The sequence below is a fragment of the Polypterus senegalus genome, chromosome 1, assembly GCF_016835505.1.
Source record: "Polypterus senegalus isolate Bchr_013 chromosome 1, ASM1683550v1, whole genome shotgun sequence".
NCBI lineage: Eukaryota > Metazoa > Chordata > Cladistia > Polypteriformes > Polypteridae > Polypterus > Polypterus senegalus.
The window spans coordinates 69,304,686-69,320,604 of NC_053154.1; the positions used below are offsets into that span (position 1 = coordinate 69,304,686).

Consider the following 15,919-nt stretch of genomic DNA (forward strand, 5'->3'; position numbering starts at 1 on the left):
CAACAGCAATACACCTGCATAATGCCTCACTGTGACTGTGACAAAAATTGAACGTTGTGTAGTGCCATGCAACCTTCCGCTTTAGTTCTTTGTATAGTCACCTTTTTACATGTATGGAGGTCTCTAATTCCGGATAAACACAGTTATAATTGAATCTAGTTTCTTAAAGAACAATTTGTTAATTATATATAGGTATGCTCTGAAATAGAAAAGGAAGCTTAGTATGAATATTCATCTTGACGGTATTGATTCTCCTTGCTGAGGTGAGATGGAGGGTACATAGCTTGTTCATATCTTGTTCGTTTTTTTTTTTTTGTTTTTTTTGTTTTTTTCAATGCTGATAGCAAAATTGTGTTAAAGATCTTTATATTTACTTGTGATGCTTATCCTTAGATATTTAAACGGTTTCGACAGAATGAACGGATAAATGTCTAGTTTAAATTAATGTGTAATTAAGTAATCAGGCCAGACATGGTAATGTCTATGCTAAATTGCCTTCATTGGCCTGTCATTTTGGCCCCCTTACCATCCCCTGTCTCTAATTGGCTGTCTCTCATCTCTTGCTTAGGTGAGGTTAGCATACTGGCCCGAAAGTGGCTGGCGCTGCATCATCCAAGTGGATGCTATACATTAGTGGTGGTTGAAATGGTGGCCCACTCAATAAAGTGCTTTGAGTAATGAGAAAAGTGCTACATAAATATTAAAAATTGTCATTTATTATCTTCCATTAAGAGTTTAAGTCCAGGTTAAATTATATTATATTCAGAGGAGGAGCAGGGACATTTCTATGAAACTAGTGAAGGTATAAGCCTCAGGGCCCCAGAAGCGATTTTAGTCATTTTGGGGTGCCTACTATATGAGAAGAGGTTTTATAATATGAATAATATAATGTAACTTAACACTAAATACTAGTTAACAATTAAAAAGATTATTAAAATATCATGTGGGCTAGCTGAAAACAAACATTCATTCTAAATTTATGATTGGCGTGAATGAGACCCCCATTAAAGTTCAAACTTCAGAGCCCCAAAAATGTCGGCCTACCCCTAGGTGGGAGCAGTCAGGTTTTTTGGTTTTTTTTTTTCCTGATTTGCAGCTCCCTGAAGAACTGAAGTATTGCAGTGAATATGCAAAGTGACATGAGTTGTGTGCAGAAGGCACAGTCGCAAACCCTTTGCCTGCACAAAAAAAAGCAGAATAGAAATATTGCACTTGCCACTTCACTTGTAATGCTGACTTGCATTCCCAAGAACTCGCAGCTGAAGTAGACGTTTGCAGTTCTATGTTAACAGGGCATCCATCACAACAGTCTTTAATAGGGTGCACAATCACAAACCTCTTGAATGAGCAGGAGATTGGCTCTCAACCTTTTATCTACTGTGGTTGGTTTTTAAGGGAGTTTTAGAAGAATTCATGCAGTTCTCATCTTCAACTGCCCTCCTGCTTCAGGTGAAGGACTAGCTTTGATCTTGTTTCTTCTGTACTCTCCTGTTATGTCTACTGCATGCAGTATTCTGATTTCTATAGCTAGTTAGATGTTTAAGTTTTTACTATCTAAACAAGTTTATTAAAGGCAGCATTAATGTACTCAAAATTAATTTGAAGCATAACTAATACTGTCTTGCTGAATTTTTCTTCCCCAGTTACTACTGCATGCAAAACCATAATGCTTTCCCAGGGGTGGATGTGATGAGCTTAGAATGCACCCAACTTCTGACTCTGTGTGATTGTCTGCAGATCTGGATCCAGTATTGTTTAAAATATGCCTGCTGAGACATCTTAGCCATTGTCCAAAGGCAGTGGATCATGTGGTTTCCTGTTACCAAAAGTTTATTCTTTCTTTTTTTTTTAAATGTCTATTGAAAATGAATATCCTGGTAGTGTGTGCTGGAAAGGGTTCTTTTCATTTGCTTAGCCTTTTTTTTTATTTGCTTTCTTTTACATATTGCTTTTGATTAAATCTATTCAACTGAAAAAACGGCCTTGCCTCTTCCTTTTTTCCTCTTTTTTTTTTTTTTTTTTTTTTTTTTTGTATAGTGGCTTTATTGTTTAGTTAAGTCTGTAAGGCCATACTGACCCTGTTCTTACTTCACCATTCTTGGAGTGCTGCCTTCCAGACAAAAAGCTGTTAACATAATCATTCACAGGATTGGAATGCCTGTTGTCTTTCAGAATTACAAGGGACGACAGCAACTCTTTTTCTGTTTTTTCGTTTAGTGCTCAGAGTAACAATAATTCATCTTCCTTTTCTGTAGCCTATTAAATGTCTTCCCAAAGAGAATGCAGAAGATATTTTAGAAAGCTTTTGTCAAACTGGCAGCAAGCAGCTTAGCAAGTTATTCAGCTTTCTATAGGTGTCATGTGACATCCATTTTTGTGTAAATACCTCATTTAAATGATGTATTTAACATTGCTAAAGCATTGTGCATAAGGAGAGGTAAAGGTGTGACACTGCAATGCTACATTAATGAGATGACTTGGAAATCTGGTATCTAATCAATTTAATCATTAAAGTAGTTAATAAATTCTGTGCCACTACTGTATATGTGTTCTGACCGTTGTCAAGTAGGGAAGACCAATATTTCAAGGCAAGGTGGTTTTACTCGCTACTTTTACGGCGCCAGAAAGTGGCAACATGTTTAGCACATGCAAGTAAGAATTTCACTGTACTGCCCGTGATGCTAATGACATTATACTGAGCCTCTGATTCAGGTTTGGCTCTTTCCTTATCGCTGATGTTTCTGGGATAGGTATTAGGGGTGGGAATTGCGACTGATCTTATCTTGATATGTTAACAATTCAGAATTTTTTGTAGATTAAAAGTATAGGGTGGTCCAGATCTAATTATGCAATTTTCATTACGCTATAACTTTTTAAATTTATTACATAGATAATCACCCGAAAAATCCCGGACCATTGAGAAATGTGTGAACTGACGACATGAAGAATCGTCTTTGCGCTGAACTGGAATCGTCCCTGCATAAATCAAAGTCGTCCAGACAATCTGGATCTGTATAATTAGATCTGGACCACCCTGTATTGCAGTACATATCTGCAGTATATTGTATAGATTTGTTTTCAATTTTTTTCTGATTAATGATGAAATTGAATTCCTGTTCTTAAAGGCAAAAAGAAATCAAGCCATTACACCCAATAAAAGGAGTGTTTGACTCAATTTATTCCACTTTAATCATTTTTTTTATTGTAGAAATTCGTACCAGTCATGTTTTGTAGCTGGGCTGCCAACCAATAATTGAGATTTAAATGTTTTATATTTAAAATGCTATTGGAGGTACCCATTGTTGCACACGTCAAAGTGGAAGCAGAGAATGATGAAAACAAAAATACAAATTGTATTACCAAACATTATTACCCTAAAACTTGTGATATTTCATATTGTAAGTGGTGGAGGAGTGTTAAGCAGGATTATCCGCATCGGCTCCTAGCTTTGCCTAAACCTAAATGGGATTGTGCCAGTCCAGTATGGAAAGCTGCACATAAAAACTTCAACATGTACTGTGTTGCTTATGTGTCATTCATTTAAATTACCTTTGCTAATGTTAGTTTATGTGGTCCAGTAAAATCCCATTTATGTTTTACAGCTTCTAAATGTTGATTGATTTCTAATTAATATTCTGGAAACAATGTTTCTAAATGTGTCCAGCTACAAGATGTTTCCATTTTATTGGTGTCAGTTTCATAATTTCTAGGTAAACATAAATTTTCATACACAAGGTTAACATCTTAAACTTAATTTAGTTTTTAAATGTTGAGAAAATGTCCCTGCTACAGTTGTGCTTTAAAGTTTGTGAACCCTTTAGAATTTTCTAGATTTCTGCATAAATAAACCCTAAAACATCATAAGATTTTCACTCAAGTCCTAAAAGTAGATAAAGAGAAACCAGTTAAACAAATGAGACAAAAATATTCTTATACTTGGTCATTTATTTATTAAGGAAAATGATTGAATATTACATATTTGTGAGTGGCAAAAGTATGTGAACATTTGCTTTCAGTATCTGGTGTGACCCCCCTTTGCAGCAATAACTGCAACTAAACGTTTCCGGTAACTTTTGATTATTCCTGCACACCGGCTTGGAGGAATTTCAGCCCATTCCTCCGTACAGAACAGCTTCAGCTCTTGGGTTGTTGGGGGGTTTCCTCACATTAACTGCTCGCTTCAGGTCCTTCCACAACATTTTGATTGGATTAAGGTCAGGACTTTGGCTTGGCCATTCCAAAACATTAACTTGTATTCTTCTTTAACCATTCTTTGGTCAATCAATCAATCAATCAACATTTATTTATATAGCACATATTCATACAAAAAAATGTAGCTCAAAGTGCTTTACAAAATGAGTAGAAAAATAGAAGACACAATAAAAAATAAAAATAAGTCAACATTAATTAACATAGAATAAGAGTAAGGTCCGATGGCCAGGGTGGACAGAAAAAACAAAAAAAAAAAAACTCCAAAGGCTGGAGAAAAAAATAAAATCTGTAGGGGTTCCAGACCACGAGACCGCCCAGTCCCCTCGGGGCAATCTACCTAACATAAGTCAAACAGTCCTCTTTGTATTTAGGGTTTTCATGGAAGGACCTGATGATGATGGTCACGTAGACTTCTGGCTTTCAGTCCATCAGTGTTGGTGCATCATGATGCTTTGAGCAGGTGGTGGTGGCGCAGGCCGCCACCACAAAGAAACCGGAAAAAGAAACCGAAGACAGAGTAGGGGTCAGTATGGATTTTGGAGCCACTGTGAATAGTTATTATGAAGAATTGAACATACAGAGTATCAGGATTAAGTTAAAGTGAAGTTAGGAGAAGGCCATGTTAAAGTAATGTGTTTTCAGCAGTGTTTTAAAGTGCTCTACTGTATTTGCCTGGCGAATTCCTATTGGCAGGCTATTCCAGATTTTAGGTGCATAACAGCAGAAGGCCACCTCACCACTTCTTTTAAGTTTAGCTTTTGGAATTTTAAGCAGACACTCATTTGAAGATCTAAGGTTACGATTTGGAATATAAGGTGTCAGGCATTCCGATATATAAGATGGAGTAAGATTATTTAAGGCTTTATAAACCATAAGCAGTATTTTAAAGTCAATCCTGAATGACACAGGCAACTAGTGTAGTGACATCAAAACTGGAGAAATGTGTTCGGATTTTCTTTTCCCAGTTAGGATTCTAGCAGCTGCATTCTGCACTCGTTGCAAGTGATTTATGTCTTTTGTGGGTAGTCCTGAGAGGAGTGTGTTACAGTAATCTAGTCTACTGAAAACAAAAGCGTGAATTAATTTCTCCGCATCTTTCAATGATATAAGAGGTCTAACTTTAGCTATGTTTCTTAAGTGAAAAAATGCTGTCCTAGTGGTCTGATGAATATGTGATTTAAAATTCAGATTACAGTCAACGGTTACCCCTAAATTTTTTACTTCCGTCTTAACTTAAAATCCTAGTGCATCAAGTTTATTTCTGATAACCTCATTGAATCCATTATTGCCAATTACTAAAATTTCAGTTTTCTCTATTTAGTTTGAGAAAATTACTATTCATCCATTCAGAAATACCAGTAAGACACTGTGTTAGTGTATCGAAAGAGTCGGAGTCATCAGGTGCTATTGATAAGTACAGCTGTGTGTCATCAGCATAGCTGTGGTAACTCACGTTGTAACCTGAAATAATCTGACCTAACGGAAGCATGTAGATTGAGAAGAGCAGCAGGTAGAACTACTTGTGTGCTTAGGGTCATTGTCTTGCTGCATGACCCACCTTCTCTTGAGATTCAGTTCATGGACAGATGTCCTAACATTTTTCCTTTAGAATTCTCTGATATAATTCAGAATGCATTGTTCTATCAATGAAGGCAAGCCGTCCTGGCCCAGTTGCAGCAAAACGGGCCCAAACCATGATACTACCACCACCATGTTTCACAGATGGGATAAGGTTCTTATGCTGGAATGCTTTCTCCAAATGTAACGCTTTTCATTTAAACCAAAAAGATCTATTTTGGTCTCGTCCGTCCAAAAAACATTCTTCCAATAGCCTTCTGGTTTGTCCACGTGATCTTTAGCAAACTGCAGATGAGCAGCAATGTTGTTTTTGGAGAGCAGTGGCTTTCTCCTTGCAATCCTGCCATGCACACTATTGTTGTTCAGTGTTCTCCTCATGGTAGACTCATGAACATGAACATTAGCCAATGTGAGAGAGGCCTTCAGTTGCTTAGAACTTACCCTGGGGTCCTTTGTAACCTCGCCGACTATTACACGCCTTGCTCTTGGAGTGATATTGGTCGACCACTCCTGGGGAGGGTAACAATGGTCTTGAGTTTCCTCCATTTGTACACAATCTGTCTGACTGTGGATTGGTGGAGTCCAAACTCTTTAGAGATGGGTTTGTAACCTTTTCCAGCCTGATGAGCATCCACAACTCTTTTTCTGAGGTCCTCAGAAATCTCCTTTGTTCGTGCCATGATACACTTCCACAAACGTGTTGTGAAGAGCAGACTTTGATAGATCCCTGTTCTTTAAATAACACAGGGTGCCCACTCACACCTGATTGGCATCCCATTGATTGAAAACACCTGACTCTAATTTCACCTTCAAACTAACTGCTAATCCCAGAGGTTCACATACTTTTGCCACTCACAAATATGTAATATTCGATCATTTTCCTCAAATAAATGACCAAGTATAATATTGTCCCATTTGTTTAACTGGTTTCTCTTTATCTACTTTTAGGACTTGAGTGAAAATCTGATGATGTTTTGGGTCATATTTATGTAGAAATATAGAGCATTCTAAAGTGTTCACAAACTTTCAAGTACATCTGTACCTTAATTTAATATTTTAATGTTTTAAATTACTTGTGTGCTTTTTTGAAAACAGTTGTCAATCCATTTTGATGAACCATGCTTTCATATAAACCTTGGGGGGGAAAAATGAAATGCCCTTCTACAACATTATATACAAGCAGAGTTTGTACTGGGTACTTGGGTGAGGCAATAATAAAATAAAAAAAAAAAAAGTAGTGTTGAATAAGAACCATAATAGAAACAGAACTGTAGTCTCAACATTGTAAGACAATGATAAAGAGCTGGGGCACTGGATGGTGAATTCCATAACAGTGGCACGTGTTTAGCCAAGAAACAACAATAAGTAAATGGCAGCCAGTGCTGCAGAGTGATATTTTCTCAGACGTGAATCAATTGACTCCCATCTTCCAGTGGTGACTTCTTTTTATGTGATCCCGGTGGAAGAAACAGGTTAGTTGGTGGAAGCACAAGTGACATCAAAGTTCCTTGTGCTGTCAGTCTTGTCCTCTGGGGCTTTAAGGGGGAGAGGATGTGAATGACAACCCAACCCCTGATTTACTGTGGAAATACCAGTAGTGAATAAACCAGAGTGCAGAGTCCCCTGTCAGAAGTAGTTTCAACTCCCACCTCCGGCACAACTTCAGCCTCGTCCCGTGGGGGACATTGAGTCCAAATGGGCCATGTTCCATGCCTCTATTTTTGAGGCGGCTGACCGGAGCTGTGGCCGTAAGGTGGTCGGCGCCTGTCGTGGCGGCAATCCCCGAACCCGTTGGTGGACACCGGTGGTGAGGGATGCCGTCAAGCTGAAGGAGTCCTACTGGACCTTTTTGTCCTGTGGGTCTCTGGAGGCAGCTGATAGGTACCGACAGGCCAAGTGGAATGCAGCTTTGGTGGTTGCTGAGGCAAAAACTCAGGCATGGGAGGAGTTTGGGGAGGCCATGGAGAACGACTTTCGGACGGCTTCGAGGAGATTCTGGTTCACTGTCTGGCGTCTCAGGAGGGGGAAGCCGTGCAGTGTTAACACTGTATGTGGTGAGGATGGTGCGCTGCTGACCTCGACTCTGGACGGTGGGGGGAGTACTTCAAAGACCTCCTCAATCCCACTAACATGCCTTCCAATGAGGTAGCAGAGCCTGGGGACTCCGAGGTGGGCTCCCCCATCTCTGGGGCTGAGGTCACCGAGGTGGTCAAAAACTCCTTGGTGGCAGGGCCCCGGGGGTGGGTGAGATACGCCCGAAGTTCCTCAAGGCTCTGGATGTTGTAGGACTGTCTTGGTTGGCACGTCTCTGCAGCATCGCATGGACATCAGGGACAGTGCCTCTGGATTGGCAGACCGGGGTGGTTGTCCCCCTCTTTAAAAAGGGGGACCAGAGGGTGTGTTCCAACTACAGAGGGATCACACTGCTCAGCCTCCCTGGAAAAGTCTATTCGGGGGTTCTGGAGAGGAGGGTCCGTCAGATAGTCGAACCTCAGATTCAGGAGAAACAGTGTGGTTTGGTCACGGAACAGTGGACCAGCTCTACACCCTTAGCAGAATCCTGGAGGGTGCATGGAAGTTTCCCCAACCAGTCTACATGTGTTTTGTGGACTTGGAAAAGGCGTTCGACCGTGTCCCTCTGGGAATCCTGTGGGGGGGTGCTCTGGGAGTATGGGGAACCGGACCCCCTAATAAGAGCTGTTCGGTCCCTGTACAACCGGTGTCAGAGCTTGGTCCGCATTGCCGGCAGTAAGTCAAGCCCATTTCCAGTGAGAGTTGGACTCCGCCAGGGCTGCCCTTTATCACCGATTTTGTTCATAACTTTTATGGACAGAATTTCTAGGTGTGGTGTTGAGGGGGTCCGGTTTGTTGGACTCAGGATTGGGTCACTGCTTTTTGCAGATGTTGTCCTGTTTTGCTTCATCAGGCCGTGATCTTCAGCTCTCTCTGAATCGGTTCGCATCTTAGTGTGAAGTGGTTGGGATGGGAATCGGCACCTCCAAATGCAAGACCATGGTCCTCAGCCGGAAAAGGGTGGAGTGCCCTCTCAGGGTTGGAGGCGAGATCCTGCCCCAAGTGGAGGAGTTCAAGTATCTCGGGGGTCTTGTTCACGAGTGAGGGAAGAATGGAGCGTGAGATCGACAGGCGGATCGGTGCGGCATCCGCAGTAATGTGGGCTCTGCATCGGTCTGTCGTGGTGAAAAAGGAACTGAGCCGTAAAGCAAAGCTTTCAATTTACCAGTCGATCTACGCTCCTACCCTCACCTATGGTCATGAGCTATGGGTAGTGACCGAAAGAACGAGATCGGGAATACAAGCGGTTGAAATGAGCTTTCTCCGCAGGATGTCTGGGCTTTCCCTTAAAGATAAGGTGAGAAGCTCAGTCATCCGGGTTGGCCTCAGAGTAGAGCCACTGCTCCTCCGCATCGAGAGGAGTTAGATGAGGCGGCTCAGGCATCTGATGAGGATGCCTCCTGGACGCCTCCCTAGTGAGGTGTTCTGGGCACATCCAACAGGGAGGAGGCCCCGAGGAAGACCCAGGACACGTTGGAGGGATTATGTCTCCCAGCTGGCCTGGGAACGCCTTGGGATTCTCCCAGAAGAGCTAGAAGAAGTGGCCGGGGAGAGGGAAGTCTGGGCCTCTCTGCTCAAGCTGCTGCCCCCTCGACCCGACCTCAGATAAGCGGAAGAGGATGGATGGATGGATTTTGTCAGTGCTTAAACTGACAATCCACACATTAGTGTAACGGGGGGGAGGGACCTTTGATTTTAACTTTAACGTTTAGCTTGTTTTTTCCTCCTGTAGGTCACAGATATACAATATAATCATGCTGTTATTTTCACCAAAAAGAAGTAATTGGACTTTCATGTTTAAATAAAGTATATAATGCTTTGCAATGGAATTTATTTTAATGACTCCTTATTTCATTCCGCTACCATGGAGACCAGTTGCTGCATTTGTTGATTACTTTAGTATATTTTTTCATTGCTTTACTAAAAATACTTGGAATGTTATCAAAAAGGAGATTCTTACAAATGCTGACAATTGTTTTCTTTTTAACAATTTGCAGCACAGTGTGGAAAATGTGGTCCAGGTTACAGAACTCCACTGGAGGCCATGAAAGGTGGGTGACCTTGTATCTTTTTAAAAGTGGCTTATGTTGGAGATGGGGTGTGTGGCTATAATAGTAATAAGTTGCGGGGTGGCACGGTGGCGCAGTGGGTAGCACTGCTGCCTCGCAGTTAGGTGATCTGGGTTCGCTTCCCGGGTCCTCCCTGCATGGAGTTTGCCTGTTCTCCCCGTGTCTGCGTGGGTTTCCTCAGGGTGCTCTGGTTTACTCCCACAGTCCAAAGACATGCAGGTTAGGTGAATTGGTGATCCTAAATTGTTACCGTGTGTGTGTGTGTGTATGCCCTGAGGTGGGTTGGCGCCCTGCCCGGAGTTTACTTCCTGCCTTGCGCCCTGTGCTGGCTGGGATTGGCTCCAGCAGACCCTGTGTTAGGATATAGCGGGTTGGATTGATCCACACACACACACAAGTATTCACAGCGCATCACTTTTTCCACATTTTGTTATGTTACAGCCTTATTCCAAAATGGATTAAATTCATTTTTTTCCTCAGAATTCTACACGCAACACCCCATAATGACAACGTGAAGAAAGTTTACTTGAGATTTTTGCAAATTTATTAAAAATAAAAAAAATTGAGAAAGCACATGTCCATAAGTTTTCACAGCCTTTGCCATGAAGCTGAAAATTGAGCTCAGGTGCATCCTGTTTCCCCTGATCATCCTTGAGATGTCTCTGCAGCTTAATTGGAGTCCACCTGTGGTAAATTCAGTTGATTGGACATGATTTGGAAAGGCACACACCTGTCTATATAAGGTCCCACAGTTGACAGTTCATGTCCGAGCACAAACCAAGCATGAAGTCAAAGGAATTGTCTGTAGACCTCCAAGACAGGATTGTCTCGAGGCACAAATCTGGGGAAGGTTACAGAAAAATCTCTGCTGCTTTGAAGGTCCCAATGAGCACAGTGGCCTCCATCATCCGTAAGTGGAAGAAGTTCAAAACCACCAGGACTCTTTCTAGAGTTGCCCGGCCATCTAAAGTGAGCGATCGGGGGAGAAGGGCCTTAGTCAGGGAGGTGACCAAGAACCCAATGGTCACTCTGTCAGAGCTCCAGAGGTCCTCTGTGGAGAGAGGAGAACCTTCCAGAAGGACAACCATCTCTGCAGCAATCCACCAATCAGGCCTGTATGGTAGAGTGGCCAGACTTAAAAGGCACATGGCAGCCCACCTGGAGTTTGCCAAAAGGCACCTGAAGGACTCTCGGACCATGAGAAACAAAATTCTCTGGTCTGATGAGACAAAGATTGAACTCTTTGGTGTGAATGCCAGGCGCCACGTTTGGAGAAAACCAGGCACCGCTCATCACCAGGCCAATACCAACCCTACAGTGAAGCATGGTGGTGGCAGCATCATGCTGTGGGGATGTTTTTCAGCAGCAGGAAATGGGAGACTAGTCAGGATAAAGGGAAAGATGACTGCAGCAATGTACAGAGACATCCTGGATGAAAACCTTCTCCAGAGTGCTCTTGACCTCAGACTGGGGTGACGGTTCATCTTTCAGCAGGACAACGACCCTAAGCACACAGCCAAGATATCAAAGGAGTGGCTTCAGGACAACTCTGTGAATGTCCTTGAGTGGCCCAGCCAGAGCCCAGACTTGAATCCGATTGAACATCTCTGGAGAGATCTTAAAATGGCTGTGCACAGATGCTTTCCATCCAACCTGATGGAGCTTGAGTGGTGCTGCAAAGAGGAATGGGTGAAACTGGCCAAGGATATGTGTGCCAAGCTTGTGGCATCATATTCAAAAAGACTTGAGGCTGTAATTGCTGCCAAAGGTGCTTTGACAAAGTATTGAGCGAAGGCTGTGAATACTTATGTCCATGTGATTTCTCAGTTTTTTTGTTTTTTTTTATTTTTAATAAATTTGCAAAAACCTCAAACTTTTTTCACATTGTCATTATGGGATGTTGTGTGTAGAATTCTGAGGAAAAAATGAATTTAATCCATTTTGGAATAAGACTATATATAATATAGTGCATTTCTTTATTATTTCCTACACAGAGCATATATCCATCTAGAGACTGTGCCCACCTAGTTGCTATGTCTCTGTCATTCCAAAAGATGGTGCATCATTTGTTGTAATAAAATGGTTAAACCTTTTTGCAATATTGCTTTCATCATTCCAATAGATGACACATCACATATATTAGCACTGCTTTTACAAAGCCCATACCAAATAGCATATAACAGAAATATATGCATTGCATTTGTTCCAACTGATGGCGCATCACAAACAATTGTAGAAATACATTTTAATACTACAAATAATTGTGATGCACCATCTGTTGGAATGAAAAAATGCAATACATTTTATTACTACATGCTTTACAAATTATATTCCAATAGATGCTGCATTGCAAATGTTAATGCTGAGGTCTATCCTTTATTACTTTTATTTTAGTATGCTCAGAACTTATTGGTGGAAGTTTAAAAGAAATATATTTTGAAGTACTTCCTCATGTGCATCTTGGCCGTTTTGGGTTTCAACTGCATAAACATAGACAGACAGGTTTTCTAGTGTATTTTAATGCTGGCAAGAGATAAAATCCTGATTAAAATGAGTAGGTAAAGAGCACTCTGTAGCTCTCTCCCTACTAATAAGAGGCCGGATCTCATTACAAAAGTTAAGGTTCTTCCTGAAAGGTAACCTGGGATCTTTAAAGAATTGTAGAATAATCCTTTGAGAACATTTGGTTTAATGGAGGGCCTTAGTTATATAACCCTAAACTATTAAATACTACATAATTATGGTGTATTTTGATACACTGTATCTGTGACTAATTCTATTCTTGTTCAAATTCATGTTCCCCTTATTATTTTAAGTTTATTCATATTCTTTTAAAAATGTAAAAAATGTATGTATCTGCTGTGAACTCTCTTATCTTTAATAGAGTGGGGGGGGGAGCCAATATTTACAGCTGCAAAAAGCCATCTAACATGTATTGTTCAGAAATCTGTTTTACTGTGTAAATAATGATTACATTTTGAAAGGCTGTTTTGTAGAAGAAATGAGGTGGTTTCACTTGTAATTGTCACACACAAGTTCAAATGATTCGCAAGTCTAACTTGAGTGAGACGGTGTGTCTCTGTGAGTGTTCCCTGAGACGAACTGATGCTCCAGAGTAAGCTCCTGTGTTGTTTGATATTGCTGGGATAAGCTTTAACTTCTATATGTTTATACTGTATATCTGGTGTGCATATATGTATGAGTATATCTATCACGTGTGTGTGTGTGTGTGTGTGTGTTTCATACTCGGTAGTGTCCGTTTATAGGCGTGTCTAATCAACAGTGTATACATTCTAGTAATTTATCCATGATCTAATGCTAGACAAGGCATTTCCATATTCAAACTGAAACCCTGTATGAATCCCAGCTTTGGGGATTTCCTTCCTTCACATTCATTTCATGTCTTTTTTTTTTTTTTTTTTATAATAAACTCTTTGAAAAATCCATATTAGTATGTCTACTCTTGTATTATTGTTTGTTCATTTCCAGGGCCCCGAGAAGAGATAGTCTATCTGCCTTGTATTTACCGTAACACTGGAATTGAGAAGCCAGATTATTTGGCTACTGTGGACGTAAATCCAGAATCTCCAACATACTGCCAGGTATGACACAAATAATGTTGCATCACAACAGAGTTTGCATGAGATGGGCTGTTGAAACCTGGTTAAACTTTAAGTAGGGAGAAAAAATGTTTGGCCGAAAATGGCAAAGAATGGGACATTTGGTATTCGGCCAAATGAGTAAACATGCTGAATTTTTTTTAGCACAATGTGAGACACTGTTTGTTACAGTCTTGTGCTGCTTTTTGAGGCCTCATTTAAACAGCACCTCCTGTTCTTTAGGTAATGAGTCCAGCAAAACGTCGCATTGCATGATAGAGTGTCAACCTTCATCTTTAGAAGACTGTACTAGTTTCTTTATAACGAGGAAAGAGTAACGGTAGCACAGTACACGAAACTGCAAAGCTTCTTTTATGAAAGCAGATGCATGTGGACAATGAAAGCTAGATGGTGAAGGAATCCAAGAGAGACAAATTGATTTAAAGACACATAAATAAGTGCTATTTAAACAGATTAAGATTAATAATCCATGCGGATCAGTACAACCTGCCAGGAAAAGAATGGGCCATGCACCCCAACAAGCTTTGTTTATCTTATTTTAAGTTCTTTTTGTGTTGTTTTTTAAATATGACCTATTTAAAAAGTCAGATTTATGAATTATCAGTTTTACAATTTCATTGAAAAGCATAAATCAAAAGTGAAATTGATTTAATGTAGGCTTTCAGTAGTAGCACAGCATGAAATGTGTAAAGAAAATTAGTTGGGTATTGGGCACAGTATTTTCTGATATTCAGCTTCAGCTCTGGCCAAGAAGTTTCATTTTGGTGCATCACTGCCCATAAAATGTTACACTGCACTTAAACCTTAAGTAGACAAAGTGGTGTATGCAGACCAGAGGTGGCCAACACAGTGCATGTGGGCTCCTAGTCGCCTGCAGGGATCACGTGAGTCGCCAATAGGGCATGTTGTAAAAATCGCACTAGTCACCATTGAGCTCTGCCTAAAAATTGTGTTTAATTGTGTTGCTGTTCTTTTTGATTCAATAACACTTGCATTGATGTAGATTGGGGGACAGTGTAGGGTCAGAGTTCAATATCGTGCACAAGACAAACCTCCCTGTCTGAGACAAGCAAGTGGGTGCAGCTACGATGGAAAGCTAGACACAGTTTATACCCCCAATAAAAAAGAAAAACATGGCAGAAAAGAAAACGTAACCATTTTCACAATGATTAGGAGGAAGAGTTCCTTTTTACGACGGCGAAGGAAAAGTGTTTGTCTCATTTGCGCGGAGACTGTGGCAACAGCAGAGTGGCACAATGTAGAGAGACACTTCAGCACATGTCAGAAAAGCTTCCATGCTAACTACCAACCTGGCAGTGCACTACGGGCAGAAAAAAGCCCATGAGTTAACGGCAGCGTTGGGCAAACAGTCCTTTTTTTGTAAGGCTGATGAAATAATCCCAAAAAGCAAGCAAAGCTTCACTTAGAGCTGTGAATTTTTTGATAAAGAACAAAAAAGCCTTTTCAGATAGAGGTCTTCACAGGAGCAATGATGATAATTGCAAACACTGTGTTCAAAAACAAGAAGAATGGTCCCGATGTCATCTGCGCACTCTGCGATGTCCAACTGGGGGCAAGTACGATGGTTAGAGTGTCCGCTATGTCCTGTCCGGGAACTTGACAGAGCAGCTGGACCGGGATCTGGTTAAGTGCCGGTGGTTTATCATCCAGTGTGATGAGTCTGTGGACAGCAGCAGTACATCGCAGCTGAAGAGGTTTATCTGATTGGCGGTTGTTTATTTCTCCACAAAAGAACTCCTGACACCACTGCCCCTGAAGACAACAATGAGGGGACTTGACATCTACAGCGTGGTGAAGAGATTCTTCATGGAGGAAAAGGTACCATTGAAAAAGCTGGTGTCAGTGACTACAGATGGGGCTCTCGACATGCAGGCTTTGTTGCGCAATACCAAGGTGACACTGACTTCCCAAAATTTTCTACATTACCATCTGCATCATTCACCAGCAGGCGATATGTGCAAAAGAGACCAGCTTTGATCATGTGATGACTCCCATTGTGCAGATCATGAATGGCATCTGCTCCAAAGCAAAATAAGACGGGATATTCAAGGTCCTATTGAAGGAGCTGTCAGCTGAATATGGTGACCTGTTACTACACACAGAAATCCGATGGCTTACAAGGGGACATGTTTTGAAGCATTTTTTGTCACTTTTGGATGAATTCAGAGTTCCTGCAATCCAAAGGGAAAGACTCCTCGCATCTCAAAGCCATTGAGTGGGTACCTTGCATTTTTAATGGACATTACTGGGAAACAACCATTTGAACTGTAAGCTGCAAGGCAGAGGTAAGACTGTCACTGACTTAATAAGCGCTGTAAAGACATTCAAAGCTAAAATGAACATTTT

At 41.1% G+C, this 15,919-nt stretch overlaps 1 protein-coding gene across 2 annotated transcripts in view; it reads left to right on the forward strand.

The window, feature by feature from the left end:
- Positions 1-15,919, forward strand: part of selenbp1 (selenium binding protein 1) — a 68,916-nt gene that overhangs the window by 15,819 nt on the left and 37,178 nt on the right. For both annotated transcript variants that reach the window (XM_039750286.1, XM_039750293.1), the window contains exons 2-3: positions 9,861-9,914; positions 13,422-13,534. In XM_039750286.1, coding sequence (XP_039606220.1) covers positions 9,861-9,914; positions 13,422-13,534 — 167 coding nt within the window. The remainder of the gene's footprint in view (positions 1-9,860; positions 9,915-13,421; positions 13,535-15,919) is intronic.